This window comes from Alosa alosa, chromosome 24, assembly GCF_017589495.1.
Source record: "Alosa alosa isolate M-15738 ecotype Scorff River chromosome 24, AALO_Geno_1.1, whole genome shotgun sequence".
In the NCBI taxonomy this organism is placed as follows: domain Eukaryota; kingdom Metazoa; phylum Chordata; class Actinopteri; order Clupeiformes; family Clupeidae; genus Alosa; species Alosa alosa.
Genome location: NC_063212.1, coordinates 1,209,621 through 1,226,916, shown reverse-complemented (window position 1 = coordinate 1,226,916; position 17,296 = coordinate 1,209,621). Strand labels below are relative to the sequence as shown.

At 40.4% G+C, this 17,296-nt stretch overlaps 2 protein-coding genes across 5 annotated transcripts in view; both read right to left on the bottom strand.

Annotated features, from left to right (window-relative positions):
• Nucleotides 1–960: 960 nt before the first annotated feature.
• LOC125289827 (complement factor I-like) lies at nt 961–14,389 on the bottom strand. Its single transcript, XM_048236878.1, has 11 exons — nt 14,130–14,389; nt 12,567–12,705; nt 12,079–12,278; nt 10,480–10,596; nt 10,220–10,363; nt 10,087–10,116; nt 9,474–9,604; nt 5,268–5,371; nt 3,546–3,826; nt 3,195–3,296; nt 961–1,633 (listed from the first exon to the last, which is right to left on the bottom strand). The coding sequence occupies exons 1-11, from the start codon at nt 14,299–14,301 to the stop codon at nt 1,419–1,421; spliced, it is 1,635 nt and encodes a 544-aa protein (XP_048092835.1). The 5' UTR covers nt 14,302–14,389; the 3' UTR covers nt 961–1,418.
• LOC125289825 (SCO-spondin-like) overlaps nt 14,352–17,296 on the bottom strand; it is a 58,888-nt gene continuing 55,943 nt past the window's right edge. For all 4 annotated transcript variants that reach the window (XM_048236875.1, XM_048236876.1, XM_048236877.1 and 1 more), the window contains one exon: nt 14,352–14,525. In XM_048236875.1, the coding sequence (XP_048092832.1) occupies nt 14,352–14,525 (174 nt within the window). The remainder of the gene's footprint in view (nt 14,526–17,296) is intronic.

Below are 17,296 nucleotides of genomic sequence, written 5' to 3'. Positions count from 1 at the left end.
ACTTTTAAAAAGCCTGAATAAGCCCACGTAACCTACAGCCAGTGTTACAAAAGTTAGACGCTTTATGCGGTAGGCTATTTGATAAGGGATGACATGGGTAGGTTGACGTGATTAAGAGGGGCTTTCTGTTCCAGTTTATGTAAAGGTTTTTCTTAGGCTCAATAAGGAGAGGCCCATGTTAGGCTAGCCTACATTTAACAAACGTATGCGTGTGCGTACCTTTGAATACAACCCTAGCGGCGCCCCTGTAACAAGTCATCATAAATGTGTCAATAGAGCCAGTGCTCTCTCCCATGCCTTGCCTTGTTTTCAAATATTTATAAAAATTGATATCAGAAATCTAGGAAACGACTCATACTAGTAACTTCAATCTGGTGAAGTGTCAAAAATAATGTCATATGCTCCTGATTAAATGTCAGCCTAGGCTACATGTCTTGTCAATAAGTCATCATAGTCCCAGTCTCTGTAATTGCATCATACATACAGTAAGACATGCATTTGAGCTACTCATCAGTGGGTTAATGATACTACTGCAAGGACCTGCTACTAGGTATAATATTACTACTACTACTACTACTAATAATAATAACAATAATAATAATCATGGCAACTCAATGCTATTATGTAATACACGTGGCTGTAAGCACTCAGCAAGTGATACAAGGTCACTTCCTGGCAACTTCAATGCTGATTTTGATTGGCTTTGATGGGCAAAGGCTTGAATATCAATTGTCTAATTCAGGGATATTCAGTGCATGCTTGGTCAGACATTACCTGACATTACTTTGACTGTGCAACTTTCAATTGTATTGGTGTAATATTTCATCATGATATAATACTTTATTTGATCATTTACTGTTTCTAGACTCAAGTAATGAAATTATGTTCTTTGTTCTTCCAACTCAGAGAATTACAAACACACACTCAACACAACACAAAGCCATACACCAGACCAAGTAATATCATAAAACATGGAGTTTATTATGTCCCAAGGCATGGTTCACAAGGCAAAATTAAAACAATTCTTCAGCAGTGTGATTTCAGTTACAGCAGGTCTGGTTCACTGGTTGTGTGTGTGTGTGTGTGTGTGTGTGTGTGTAACTGACTGCCACCATCCTTAAAATGGCATCTGATGTGCTCACTTCCAGCCACATTTTCACAAACAAGTCAATTCGGTGCAACCTTACAGATTATGACCCCACCCCCACCAATGATGCCGTCCATGTGGATTGGCTGATCCTTCCAGCTTGGAAACTGCCAATTCACATAGAAAACATACTCTTCTGTACACCAGTAATATGGCAGCTAATTGGCTTGTTTATGAAAATGTGGCCATTTGGCTCCAATGTGGCGGCCAACCATGATGCTAACTTGCTGAAGCTAACTCTCCAAATCCTGACGGCCTGATCTGCTCCGACTCAGATGTTGTACTTGGTAATGTATTTGTCGGTGGTGACACGGATCCATTCATAGTAGTGCGCCACCTGGCTGTAGACGCCGGGGTAGCCCTTTTGGCCACAGCGCTCGCCCCAGCTCACCACGCCCCACACGTACGACACGCCGCTGGGGTCCTGACACACCAGAGGGCCCCCGGAGTCCCCCTGGCAGGAGTCCACGCTGCCCTCCACATCACCTGGACACACACACACACGCACGCACACACACAATAAAAACTTAATAAATTATTTTTTTCCTGATTTGAGTGAATCACTATTAGGCTAGGCTACTTGGTGCAATTCCATAGCACTGCCACATTTCAGCACTATTAGCAGAGTCCTTACCATGGCATGGATACCGATTCATGGCTGCTCCAGACTAGGTATAGAAGTTGGGCTGCACCTTGGTGCTGATGCAGGGCTTTCCTTTAACTCATTGTAGTGAAAGCTACCTGAGACTACCTTTCGTGTCCGGTCAATCTCATGATGTGTTGTGCAGTGATCAGTGGTGTAGTGGGGATTTTTAAAGTGGGGGGACGCTATTTTAATGACATCATTGCAAAAACTGTCACGCAACTCCACATACATTGGTGCGTAAGGCCAAGGCCAAAATTACCAGCTTTCGTGAACATGAAATCGAATAAAAAAAATAAAAAACAAATTATATGGATTAGCTTCAAAATGTAGCATATAATGTCTTCACCCAAACTACACTTTTCCACCAAAGTCTATGAATATGGTCTGTAGCTTTTACTTTGTTTGTATCATACAATAAACAGACAAACCATAATGTAGAGTAGCCTATGTAATCTAGCGTAGTCTAATCTCCTTGATGCATAACATGCCGCGGCATGGCTTCATTCATTGCCACACGTAAACTATAGCAATAACAATAGCACAAGCAGGATTCACGCATTCAACACGCTGTGTGGTCAGCGTAGCTCAATTTGAGGGGGCGTCATATGAATGTCATTGCGAATGATTAAAATGCAGAGGTGCACAGTCAATAAAACAAAACAAAAATAACAGAAAGAACATTGGGCAGGCAAGTGCCAGTCATTTGAAAAGTTTTTGTTTGGATGAAGTAGCTGCACGCTGCACCAATCGTAACTTTTTCCTAAAGTTGTTCAGGTTCACCATTGGGTCATTACTTATGGTAAAATAGCCTTATCACTTATATTGGAGCTCCCTCGTTAAAAATCACTCGTATTACTCACACATGCTTCGTGTCATTTTGACCACTGGATTAGCCTACCTACTTTCTGCAAAACACAAACGAAGCAATTGCAATAGGTGGCCATGAAGATGCTTGCTAGATTCGGATACAGGCAGTTGTATAATCTATGGTTTTCTAGCCACTTTCTAGCTACTTTCGGGTAACGCGGAATGACGAGCTGCGCAGTTTTTAATGTCTTTACGCATGGTGTGCTACAGCATGACGGTCATTCTTGAATTTTATGACAAAGAGGCCTAATTGGAGACGTTTGCGTGATGCTTTGTTACCACTGGTAACAACACTTGTTATATTAATAAATGCTTATTAAAATGCTCAAAACAATGCTCCAAGAAGTGGGGGGGCGGCGTTCCCCCGCGGTCCAACACCCACTACACCCCTGGCAGTGATTTATTTGTAATTATCCCAACGCATGCTATTGGAAGAGTGACACCGGTGAGTCGCAGAGTGAATGACACACAATGACAACAAGGCACCAGAGAGTCTAACAAGTCAGCCTCAAACAGCCAGCCAGATGGCCTCACCTGCACACATCATTCCCGGGCGGTAGCGGTCTGGATAATGCTCATGGCAGTTTTCGATCAGTGCCACATTAGCCCACAGCAGCTTGTCCTGGGTATTGCCCTCTGTAGAACCACAAGAATAACAATGTTAGTAATCAAAGTGTTTAGATTAAAATAATATATACATACATCCACATATGTATTTATGTATTGTATGTTTATGTATATGTACTGATATGAATGTGTTTGTGTGTGTGCATACACACATGAATTAATACATACAGTACATATATTTTTTTGTTTACACATTTCATGTATTATCTCTTAATAGTTACAAAAATGTCTTTTTAAAAAGCTCAGGTGATGAATGACCTCTGTCCCTCCCCCATCCAGAAATGGTGCAGTTGTGTCCAGGCTGGAACTGCTGGATGGACCATGGCACACAGACAGCCCGGATGGCAGGGTTCTCACTTAGGCACTGTTGACTGCCACCCAGCACTTTAAGCTCCAGCAGGGCGATGTCGTTCTCATAGGTTTTGGCATTGTAGCCGTAGTGGATGTGCACCTTCTTGACAAAGGCGATGTCTGTGGTGTCAATCTTGGACCTCTTCATCCACAGGGAGAACTTCACACGGAATGACTCAGGCTTGGGTCTGTAGGGAAGGGAGGAGGCACACACACACACACACACACACACACACACACACACACACACACACACAACACACACACACAAGCACAATTAGTCTTCATCTACATAAACTACTCATACACGGGGGGCAGCCGTGGCCTACTGGTTAGTGCTTCGGACTTGTAACCGGAGGGTTGCCGGTTCCAACCCTGACCAGTAGGCACGGCTGAAGTGCCCTTGTGCAAGGCACCTAACCCCTCACTGCTCCCCGAGCGCCGCTGTTGTTGCAGGCAGCTCACTGCACCGGGATTAGTGTGTGGTTCACCTCACTGTGTGTTCACTGTGTGCTGAGTGTGTTTCACTAATTCACGGATTGGGATAAATGCAGAAACCAAATTTCCCTCACGGGATCAAGAGAGTATATATACTTATACTTATACTTATAATAATAATAATAATAAAACAATAATAATAATAATAAAATGTATTTATATAGCACTTTTCAAGCACAAAGCACAAAGTGCTCTACAGACAAACAAACAAACAAAACAAAGCAAAAAACAAAACAAACAATAGTAATGATAACATACTTACAACATACAAACAAACTTAACTAAATATATATATATATATATAAAAGAAAATAGGAAAAGTATACAGTATAGTACCCAAGACAAAATAAACAAACAGAAATGATAATAATGTTAATAAATTAGCAGAGACATGAGTGGAATCATTCACTATTTAAGGAAAGCAATTTTATAGTTAAGTGGGTCTTTAGACTAGATTTGAAAACAGCCACAGATGGTGCAGATTTGATGTTATAAGGGAGGCTGTTCCAAAGCTTAGGTGCTCTAACGGCAAATGATCGGTCACCCCTAGTTGACAGTTTACTTTTTGGAACAACTAAAAGTCCCAGGCTGGAGGATCTGAGGGGCCGAGCCGGACAGTAGGGGGTTAATAAATCTTTTAAATAGTCAGGTGCCAAACCATGTAATGCTTTATAGGTAATCAGGAGGATTTTAAAATCAATCCTAGAACTCACTGGCAACCAGTGAAGATTGGCCAGAACTGGGGTGATGTGTTCCCTAAATTTAGACTTTGACACAAAACTACCACCAGACTGCAGACTTTAGACTCCAAGACATCACATAGTCATTTTTTTTACTTAATTCTAATAATTGATGTGATTACAATTCCTAACTTACTGCATTGATTTTAATGGTAAGAATGTTTCTAAAATAGTATTAGTTATTTAATTATAATTAAAATTGTTATTAGCATAATAAGTATATACTGTATCTGGTTCTATACTGTATGTGTGAATGGGAGTGTACATTATGACTAGTGTGTTTGTGTGTGTGCAGTGTGTGTGTTCTCATGTGTTAGCAAGGAAGTTAGTCAGATAATCAGTGACTGTGTTACAGTGACATCACAGTTTCAGTGAGACATCAGGGTGTTACCTGACACAGTGAGCAGCGGTCAGCACCCAGCAGCCTCCCAGGTATGCCCCTCCACAGTTGACCTTCCCCTCCTCCTGAATGGCCACCTGCCACTGGATCTGCGTCTAGGGTTCAAAGGTCACAAGATGTCAGTGCCACCCACTCCTACGCTGGGTGTGGTGTGGCTTTTAGGGTTCACTGCAAGGCAAGGGTGCAGGAGGCACGGGGGATGTGGGGGACATGTCCCCTGCAGTGCTGAAGAGACAGCACGGGGGACATGGGGGATATGTCCCCCGCAGTGCTGAAGAGATGGCACGGGGGACGTGGGGGATTTGTCCCCCGCAGTGCTGAATAGACGGCCGTTGTCCCCCTCACTTTTGATAAGGAAAAAAAGCCTTGTAGGTCTGCTAAATAAATAACTGCACTAAACTAAATGCACTAACTATGTAAAACTCCCCATTAACAGCATCACATCCCTAACCACAGCCATCTGTGTAAGACAGCACAATCTCATATTCACTCTGTTGGATATCTGAAGCCAGTTTGTCTACTAACAACCATCATAAAATAATTCAGGCTACTTGCTTATCGTAAATCCTCAAATTATGGCTGGGGTCTTTTGCAAAGCACAGCATCTTTATTTGAGGCAAGCTGGTAGGCTATTCGAGGGAGGCTTTTTTAATTTCTAACATGCATTTAGACATGTGTTTCGTTTGGAGTGGCATACCATACCGGTAGGCTATCAAAAGCATACATTTTTCGGTTTGGTTTGGGATTTAGTTTACTTTTGGACTGTTTGATTATATTGCTAAATGTTGAGACTGATGGGCACTGAAATCTGGGAGATATTTGATAGTTCACTGTTATGTTTCATGCAGTTGAAAAAGTGTCGGGATTGTGACATTGAAGTGAAACAAGTGCCGCTGTTTATTGCGAGACAAGGCAGCTGCATTGAATAGGGGTTGTGCTGTAGCCTATAGAAACCTTTTTGTGTAGCCAAGTAGCCTAAATTGAGTTATTGTTTAATTATGCATGATTTAGTACTTTTTATTAAATTCGTAGGCTGGAATGCCTTGAGTCGCGCAACAATTGTGTTTAAAAGTAGTAGCCATAGGCTTCAGCCTGGCAATTACCTCGAAAGCTTGAGAATGTGTTGGAGACCCATGGTAGGAAAACGACTTTTCTTTGCCAAATCGAAACAATGTCTTCTAGTGCTGGTGGACTGATGGCAATTGTTGGTATAGACAATTGTTACCCCGTCTTGTATGGGAACCTGCCTTTATTTTTCTATAATAGAGCTATAAATAGAATCAATAATAATAGTAATAGCTATAAATAGAATCAATCCTGGGCATAATTTGAGGATTTATGGTAGCCTAGTCTCCTGCTCAACATGACATTAGCTGTTATGTTTATTGATAACAAACTCAACTAGCCTATACTGATCAACTCGTTTTCACTACTAGCCTAACTATAAAATACAAGTCTATACCCAACGTTTTTGTTCTAAGACATTTATTTCAAACATAATTTCAAGACACAAATTGGATAGGCCTACGTCAGTTACCTTGGTGCATACATCCCAGAGAGCAGGCTATGCCTATCAGTGGCGCCGACAGGCGTAATCCTGTACGCACTGTGCGTACAATTTTTTCACGGCTTTATTTGTGAAATCATTCAATATTAGCCTACAACAATAAAACAAAAACTTGGTGTGACAACTAGCCTATATTTATTGACTCATGTAATGTGAATATTGACATTATTCCGAATAAAACCGGAATATGGTGTGCATGGAAACCATAGACTATAAAATATGAAAACGTAGCATCATGACATGATAACGACGAGACTGTCCTCTATGGTCACGGTCTACACGTGTTTAAAATGTTGCATTGTTTGCTTACCTCTGTAGGCTTATTTAAAAAAAAAAACACTGTTTGAAACAGGGATTCAGTTAATGCGTAGAGCAGAGGTTCTCAACCTTTTTGGGGCTAAGGCACGTCATGACGAGTCGGGTTGGTGCGGGTGTTAAAGGGACACCAGGCAACGTTTTCGTGCTAATTACTCATCTTCGTAAATCGGTATATGGTTAAATGACTCATTACAGGGCGAATGAAGACTCTCTCGCGGCCCTACTGCCTGTAGGAAGAATATCCCGCTTGCAAGTTCAGTGTATCGTACCCACCGACCAAAGCAGGATGAATTACATCCTGCATCCACAGCACAGAGGCAGGCCAACTAAACGCTAGCGATTGTTGCAAACGTGTGTATAATGGCAGAGCCGGCGAAAAAGCAGCGAAAACCCTTGACGGAAGATGCAAAGAAAAGGAAAAGAGCTTCAGACCAAGCGAAGGGGGAGTTTCTTAGAGAAAAAGCATCAGGCTTGCCTGGTGTCCCTTTAAAAGTCCTTGACTGTGCGTAGGTCTATCATCTAAAAGGTTGGGACAACCAAAACAGCAGTGCAATGTATTTAGAGTGTAGTGAGCAAATCCTTATTGTTAGTAAGTTACCATATCTGTGTTTTTCTCTATCGCAAATCACGAGATAAACTCATTGGTTTATTTTTTTCTTTTCTTTCCCTTTTTCGCAGGTTGGGCAGTGAAGTTATAATATAAGTGTTACAAAAGTTAGACGCTTTATGCGGTAGGCTATTTGATAAGGGATGACATGGGTAGGTTGACGTGATTAAGAGGGGCTTTCTGTTCCAGTTTTTCTTAGGCTCAATAAGGAGAGGCCCATGTTAGGCTAGCATACATTTACCAAAAGCGCAAATTTTGTAAATATGGAATAAGGTCGGGTAACTTCTTTTTTTTTTTTTTGGGGCACGTATGCGTGTGCGTACCTTGGAATACAAGTGTGGGGTAGCCTATAAACAAGCTGAGAATTTAGCGGTGTCACGTTGCTCTTTGAAGCTTGGGATAATGTGGTACAGTTACTACAGTAACAGTATTTTTTTTTTTTTCCAATTTTATAAATGCTTTGTTTAAATGCTGTTGGAACAAATAGTAGTTGATTATAAAGTCAACTTTCTGTTGCAATTTTCTGTGTGTTCTGGACTGGTAACGGTGGTTCTAACGTTGCATAAATATTAACTGCAAACACATAGTGGAGAGCTGATTTGGTTTACACCAGACAATTTAAGTACAGGCCTAACTAGGCTATTTGATCTTGTAGTCTATGTTTGGATTATAGGCATGATGATTCATTCATGGCTTCATAAAATATCAACATCCCATGCTTTTTTTCTACCATTGGCCTTTGTGATATATCTCAAATAAATAAATACAAGTGAATTGCATTCATTCTGAGGGCAGATGGCTTCATCTCACAGTTTTGACCATTTTTATCACATCAGTATCACATCCTGTATATAGGATACATTTATCAGGTGGCTCCTGCTACTCATATACAGTTAGACTCATAAGTTTTTGAACCCATGTTCAAAAAAAGTTGACTAAAAAGAGGGATATAAAATCATCTTTTGGAAATTGATCTTAATGCCTTAAGTAAAAAAATGAGGAAATATCCAACCTTTCAGGACACAAATTTTCTGTGTGAATGAATAATGTATCATACATAAATAAGGTTTATCCTTAAAATACAGGGGTCATAAGTACTGTATTTGCACCCCTATGTGAAATTCCCATAGAGGCAGGCAGATTTTTTTATTTTTAAAGGCCAGTTATTTCATGGATCCAGGATATGCATCCTGATAAAGTTCCTGATATCTAGAGATTGGCATGGTTTTATTTCAGTTAGCCTAATAGCTGGTTTGACTTGCATTAAGAGATGATCTTATGGAAAGTACCCCATGCCAATCGTGAGATATGGTGAAGGGTATGTAATAGTGTGAGGCTATTTTAATTCCAAAGGTCAAGGGAACTTTATCAGGATGCATAGTATCCTGGATCCATGAAATAACTGGCCTTTAAAAATAAAAATCTGCCCCTATGTGAATTTAAAGGAGAATTCCGGTGTGCTATTGACCTAAAGTGTATTGAAACATGATACCGAGTGTGAACGTATGTCTCATAGCCCATCTCGACTTGTCCCCTGCACTCCAAAATCTGGAGCTAGTTAGCCGATGCTACCAACAGCTTTTTCAGTAGTGGTGCTTCGGCATCGGGCTAGCCATGAGCCTAACTGTATGTGTACTGTATGTGCACACACATACAGTAACAAATGCATTCCTGCTCAGTCCAGTCTGGTTGTGTGCTATCTCACCGGCGTGGTCTCCTGGCCGCCCACAACTCTCTTCCTCCTCGTGCTGCCGTAGTCAGTGGCTGGCGGGTTGTAGTCCATGTTGGGAATGCCGCACTGTAACACCTCCAGAGAGTCCCGTTGCCGCTTCAGCTCTGCAGAGATACAACAATAAGGATAAAGGTGTATTAGTGATCGCGTATGTCTGTTTACATGCATCTATTTCATACCACTGCAAAACGTGCCATGTGCGCTAAACGTGTCTTCCTTATCATGTGTACTGTGCTGTGTGTGCTCTCCACTGTGCTAGTACCATCCAGTCAGTCTTCCTGTCAGGCTTTGGGGCAAGGTTCAATTAAAGCATACATTTTCATGGTATGGTATACCTATATGAGCCAAGGAGAATATTTAAAGGAACAAGTGTGAAATAAGCAGAAGGATAAGGCCTACTCTCTACTGGAAATCATGGCATAGAAATCATGTATAAAAATGAGTACCGGTAAGTGAGTAAACTTGTAAACTGTGAAAGGTGCATTTCCCTAGCTGCATAGGATTTGCAAGAAACAACCCTGGTATTCTATATAACACAACTCTCTTTTAAGGAGAATGATTAGCTGGTTCGGTGGACGTTAGTTACCTTGTTTAGGCTCAGAGATGGTGACTGGCTCTGTGAACAACAGAAGGCAAGTTAGAGGCACAGGGGCAAGTTGCTGATCCTAAATTTGAGTGTGTGTGTGTGTGTGTGTGTGTGTGTATGGAAATGAGCTCACTTGAGAGCAGATTTTCTTTGAGCAACTTGTCTTTTGTCTCTTGAGCCTCATCATCTCCCCCGAGACAATCCCTGATTCCGTCTCCAACAGCGTGAGGAGGGAGACACACGTTGGACTGGCAATGGAAGGCACCACCACGACAGGCTGGCAGTAGGCGAACACACACAGAAACACATATTGTAGGCTACATTCAGCTATATAATTCATTATTAATCCCCAAATGGGACACATGCATACACACATTACACACATACACACACCTTTACAGCACATCTCGTCACTTCCATCTTCACAATGATTGACTCCATCACACGTGTCACTGAGTTTAACGCACTGTCCGTTTGCACATAAGAATTCACATTCTGTAGGCCCATCACCTGAAAAGACAATGGACACATTACTCTAAGTACTGTATGTGTGTGTGTCTGTGTGTTTATGTATAATGTATAATTCTGTGTGCAAGGGTAACTGTAAGTATTTATTTGTATGTGTGTGTGTGTGTGTGTGTGTGTGTGTGTAGTGTGTGTGTATGTGTGCATGCTTGTATAGGAATAGTAATGGATAAAGTAAACATCCTTGTCTAACTCCTGTTGTGATGTGAAATGCCTCTGTCAGCTGGTCTTCATGTATCATTCTACATCGCTCATTGCTCTTACAGTTACTCATTAACATGTACATATTGCCCCACCCCCCACCCCCTAACTCCTATACTGATGTTCATAGGTTTTTAGTCAGGATTAATCCTGACTCCAACAAGTGCACTCCAAGGAGCAGATGAGCAAGACGACTGAGAGAGTGGTGAAGCGGAAGACGTCATACATAAACCCCCATGTAATCTCCTTCATCAGGGACCTCACTGAGTTCTATTTGCTAACTGACTAGATGCAGGTGAGGTTCTGATAATAGCTTTATTGATAATAATATAATTAATAATATGGGTATATATGGGTATACTATAATTAATCATAATTTGATAACAATAATAATAATAATAGCATAAGTACCTTGACAGAACTCCGACATCACCATCTTAGACCCTCATCACATGTGGTGCAATACAAAGTAATTGTAATCCATGTAGTTGTTAATGTTTTTTCTTATTTAATTTTCAGGACAACTGGGATTCTGGGTCTCCAAGGTCAGGGGGCCATAGACCTTTATATCAAGTGGCAGGGGAATGAGATTTGTAAGAAGTTTCTTTTCATTTCTTTTTTAAATGTTAAATGCACATGTTCATTATTTTTCAATGCTTTATTTAAATGTTAAAATGCAAATGTTCATTATTGTTCAATGCTTTATTTTATTTCAATATTGCCATTGTGTTAATCATTACTCTTTAGAATGTGCAAATAAGGTTGGTTATTTTCAATTCACATTATTGTTCCATCATGTTAACTTTGGATAGTCTAATGGCGTGTCGTCCATTATCCCTAACTTATGTTGTACCTGCTTTGTCATGTTCCTGTTCACCAAATGTCTTAAATAAATAACGGTTAACAATTTTCTTGTTGTCTGCAGTTAATTGTAATATTTTAGAATATGGGTGATTCTATTAATGATAATTAATAGCTAAAAAACACAGCAAAAAAGTACAGTACATTTACTGTAAAATTAATTCACAGTAACTTACTGGCAACAATTGGCCAGTAAGTTACTGTGAATACGTTTTACAGTAACGGTACTGTACTTTATTTAGTGTATGTACCATTTACAGTAAATACATAAACTACTGTAAATAGAAGTACAGTACCTTTACTGTAAAACATATTCACAGTAACTTACTGGCCAATTGTTATTTTACGGTAATTTTTTTACAGTGTAGGTGTTTGTGAGTGTACAGTATGTGTGTGTCTTCTGACCTGTATTATCGTTTTCACAGTGGACCGTTGCGACACTGTGTTGGGAAGTGAGTGGTTTCATATCACCATAGATGTTACACTCGGCCAGTGAGTACTCGTGCCCTGTGCACTGCACCCTCACACACACACCAGGCAGAATAGTGTCCTCGCTCTGAACCTCTGAGAACATCACGCTGCCCACACTTCTTGCTTTCTCAGACCTGATAAACAAGGCATCGTTATGATGAATAAAGGATAACACTGGCACATTTTACAGACATGTTAATGAGTGTGTGTTGTCCTCATAAATAAATACATGCAAACATGAAATGAGGAATGAGGTTATTTGATTGGTGGAGAGCTATTGTGTGAGGGAACACTTCATTACATAATGACTAGATTATAAACCCAGCAGTGATCATGTAGTATTATCTAATTAATGGATTGATCATAACGATGATGATGAAAGATGAGTCCTATTATTTGATTGGCTACTTGTGGCAGAATACCTCTGGTCACGACACACCACATTGGCGGCAGCCATGTCCCAATCCTCAGCACACACCAGAGCATGCTTGGAGATGCTAGGCAGCTTCACCTCAATCACCTGCTTATCTGTCTTCACAAATGTGCTGAAGACATTGGTAACTACACACACACACACACACACACACACACACACACACACACACACACACACACACACAAAGAACAAAGGGAGCTAGATAAGTAATCAGTCATCTTCATTGTCATAGTGACTTGACTTATAATTTGATAGTGTGTGCATATACTGTATGTATGTATGTATGTATGTATGTATGTATGTATGTACAGTATGTATGTATGTATGCATGTATGTATGTATGTACAATATGTATGTGTGTATGTTCGTATGTATGTACAGTATGTATGCATGTATGTATGTATGTATGTATGAATAATGAACTATGCGTATGACAATTGTGCTCATACCCTGGCAGAATTTGTTAAATATTTGTCAGTTTTTGTTGCAGGCATTGTGGTCAGGTGAAGCAGTTCAGCACGTAATTTTGTGTGCCCATTTGAAATAATAATAATAACTGACAAATGGTCCTAAGCAAATTTGATTTGCTAGATTTGCACAGAGTTTGCTGGCTACTGATCCAAGGGGAAAGCAAAAAAGCTGTGAAAAGATTTGCAACAAAAGGTACTTGAACAGTATTTAAATCAGGAAAAGGATTTAAAAGGATATCCAAAGTTTTGAAAATACTAATCAGTACTGTTCAGAGTATGACAAAGAAGTGGAGAATTAGTGGTTCAGTTGATAGCAAGCCACGTTCAGGCAGACCAGCAAAGATTTCGACCTCAACTGTCAAGAAAATTGGTCTGGATGCAAAGACAAACCTTCAAGCTACTTCAGCTGAAATATAAACTGCACTGCAAGAACGCGAATTGACAAAACAAAAATGGGCTGCACTGTAGGGTTGTCAGAAAAACGCTATTACTGCACTGAAAGCTGGACATGGGACGCATTTGGACTTTGCAACATGACAATAATCCAAAGCACACAGCCAAGTTGACCCTTCAGTGGCTACGGCAGAAAAAGGTTCTGGAGTGGCCATCACAATCTCTTAACCTCAATATCTTTGAGTCACTTTGGGGAGATCTTAAATATGCAGTTCATGGAAGACAACCCAAGAATTTATGGGACCTGGAGGCTTTTTGTCAAAAAGAATGGCCGAGTTTGTGTGTTCCTTGATGGGCAAAATAAAGGTCCTCATCCACTCCACACTATCACAAAAGACCTCAAGCAGTCACTGATGCTAGAGGGGGCGATAGACAGTATTAAGAATGGGGATCATCTCATTATGTTCTTTATTGCTATGGTGTCTAGTGATTGCACTATTCGGCCATGCCTGCGAATTCCATTGCAAAATATGCCTGATCGCTTATGTTAAAAGAATGGCACACATTTTACATTGTTGGGTTGGGTGTGTAAACTAATGAGCACAACTGTATGTACTTTGTGTCTGTGTGAGAGAGAGAGAGAGAGAGAGAGAGAGAGAGAGAGAGAGAGAGAGAGAGAGACTCACCACTGCACTGGTCACTAAAGTGGGAGAAGACCTTCTTTCTCAGGCGGCAGCTGGATGCCATGGCCTGGCAGTGGGTGATGTACCTCCGTCCGTCATGGCCACAGGCGGTGGGCCCGAGGCGCAGGCACATGTAGGGTAGCTTGCACACGCACACGCCGTCCACGCAGCGCATCCAGGGCGGGCAGAACGCCTTCACGCACGACTGCTGAGTGAACTTCTGGCTCAGGCACTCCTTAGGTCCCAGGTAGTCGTCCAGGAGGATGGGCCTGGTGGTGGGGAGGTGGGTGGTGCTGGTGGTGCTGGGGGCCTGGGGCGTTGTGGGAGCTGGAGCTGGGGGTTAGTGGGCTCAGGCACAGGTGCATGGGAAGGTGCCGGCATAGCAGTGGCTTTGGAATCCTGTATTACACATTAGAGTTAGACATTCAATTCAATGTGCTTTATTGCCATGGCTGTTAAAGGTGCTCTAAGCGATGCCACGCTAAAACATTTTATGTCACTTACTGCAAACAGCACCTAACCAACCGCTAGCTGTCTGTGTCCTGAATACACTGTAAAAAAAAAAAATGCTGTCTGTGGACAGCCCAGGCTCCAAGAACGGCAACAAAAACAACCTGGGCAAACCTAGCCCATGAAAACATAACAAACTGTTCCAGCAAATCATAGACGAGATGCGCGTTTAGGAGAGTTTCAATTGCACAGAAGCAGCACGGGAGGGAGGGGGAGGAAGTAGCGAGCTAGCTCTCTGTTTTGTTTGAAAGTCACGTTGCCCAGCATCGCTTAGAGCACCTTTAAGGCACAAATAGCATTCAAGTTTGTGTTGGGTTTTAGTGATTTGATTCCAATATGTAATATTTTCTTTTTGACAGTAATTATTATTATTAGGTGCGATTTTCTTAGATTATTAGGTGTAAGATTGTAAGATGTAAGATGTTTTATTAAAAATTGGCTAATCAAATTGTGTCAGATTATTGGTGTAAGATTACTATGTTTTATTATACATTGGCTAATCAAATTGTTTCAGATTATTGGTGTAAGATTACTATGTTTTATTATACATTGGCTTATCAAATTGTGTCAGATTATTGGTGTAAGATTACTATGTTTTATTATACATTGGCTGACAGGACAGCCGTATCAATATGCATACAATGTTGCTATGGCATCTAATATTAAGAGCACTGTAATGACATGGTAATATGAAAATGGTAATATGACACTGTTAGATTAATTAACGTTTCAAATAACATCTTAAATATGTGATATGTCATAGTTACAGTATATTGATCAGATGATGGGGGGGGGGGTGTTCAAGTTGAGTGTTAAACAGAAATGCTTAATGGTGGTGTGGAAGTCATAACCTCATCATCTCCATCCAGACAGTCTAGGACTCCGTCATTACGAGCGTGCTGAGAGATACACACATTGGACTTGCAGTGGAAAGCCTTACCATTACGACATTCTGGGGGTAGTAAACACACACACACACACACACACACACACACACACACACACATTGACAGTTTAATTCATTTGGTTAATTAACATTGATATATTTCCATTACAGTACAATATTAATTGTAAAGGTATTACAGTATTTAGTCCGGTTCACCGTGCATGTATGTTCATTTTTAAAGGTAAGGAATACATTTATTTGCAACATCAAATCAAATCATCAATACTAGATATAGATACATCAATACTAGATATAGATAGATAGATAGATAGATAGATAGATACTTTATTGATCCCCAGGGGAAATTCAAGGTCTCAGTAGCATACAGACATCACACACACATTCACTAACAGCAGAAAAAAAGTAATTAAAAGTATATCATATAAAAAACACAACTAAGCAATAAGGACAGTAGATGATAAAGAATATACTAAATATACTAAAATACAAATTATACTAAATAACACTTAATCTAAATCAATTCTAAAAACAGTATCCACATAGTGGGTGATTAATCAAGAGGCGCTTGCAATGACTGAGGCAGGGACTGAGCCTGTGATTCTCTGTGCATAGTAACGTAAGGTAAGGTGCTCTGTGTGAGTGAGTGTCATGGTGATGATGCAAATGAGTAAGTCCAACAGTGCAACAGTGCAAGAATAAAGTCTAGAGAATCAGCGAGTAGGCTAGGTAATATAAAAAAACTATAGAAAAAACATATATAGATATATATATAGTTTTAAGTTTATAAGTGAAATGTAATAACAAGGGATGCACATCAATATGTACATGCTCTATAGCATGTTGGTGTGCATCCCTATGTACAGTATGTAAAAATCGAGACAGGAAATGTAATCAAATACATTGTCATGTCTCGATTGACTCACTCTAATGGTCTCACTACAACAATGGTCTCAGTCTGTTCAACAACTCACCATGTGATCTCTATCAATGTAACCAATAACAAACTGCTTAGCCTATTTAAGGGAAGTTGACACAATGTTCTAGGAGTCATTCTGTAGTCAGAACTCCCTCACCACTTTGGTGTGTAGTCATCATCTTCTGAGCTGGGTATATATATATATATATATATATATATATATATATATATATATATATATATATACACACACACACACACACACACACACACACACACACATACATACACACCTTTGCAGCACATCTCATCGCTGCCGTCTCCGCAGTGGTTGATTCCATCACATGTTTTCTCATGCAGCACACACTTTCCATTTGCACACTGGAACTTACTGCCACACTTATTATCTGAAACATCAACAGTGAACAGATTTGAGTTGTGTGTGTGTACACAGGGGCTGATAGAAATAATTTTAGGGTTTCAAAACTACTTTTAGTTAGCCATGTGGCCCCTCTTGGCATTAAACAAAGGCACCCTCCCCTCCCCCAATGAAATGCTAATGTACTTGTTCCAAGGGCTATCAGATCCACAAGACAAAGGATGTTACCTTGCTATACTGAATCCATATGTCATGAAATGTAAATATATTCATGTTTGGTATCATTGTAATAGTCTAAGTACAAGGACTGTAATGATTTGATTGTGAGAATGTTTAGAACATTCTATAAGTGATATTTCTGATATATAAGATATCTCTCCTCATGCTATTCAGATAGGTGTGAAGTAGGTGTGAGTAGGTGTGTCTGATGCCATCTGGAGAACCAACCATGTGGGATA

Excerpts from the sequence above, each read along its gene's own strand:
- LOC125289827 (XM_048236878.1), bottom strand. The coding sequence starts at position 14,301 with ATGCGCTGCGTGGACGGCGTGTGCGTGTGCAAGCTACCCTACATGTGC. Across the intron at positions 12,706-14,129 it reads CTTTAGTGACCAGTGCAGTG|TTACCAATGTCTTCAGCACA; the intron begins GTGAGTCTCTCT and ends GTGTGTGTGTAG. Across the intron at positions 1,634-3,194 it reads CCCGGGAATGATGTGTGCAG|GTGATGTGGAGGGCAGCGTG; the intron begins GTGAGGCCATCT and ends GTGTGTGTCCAG.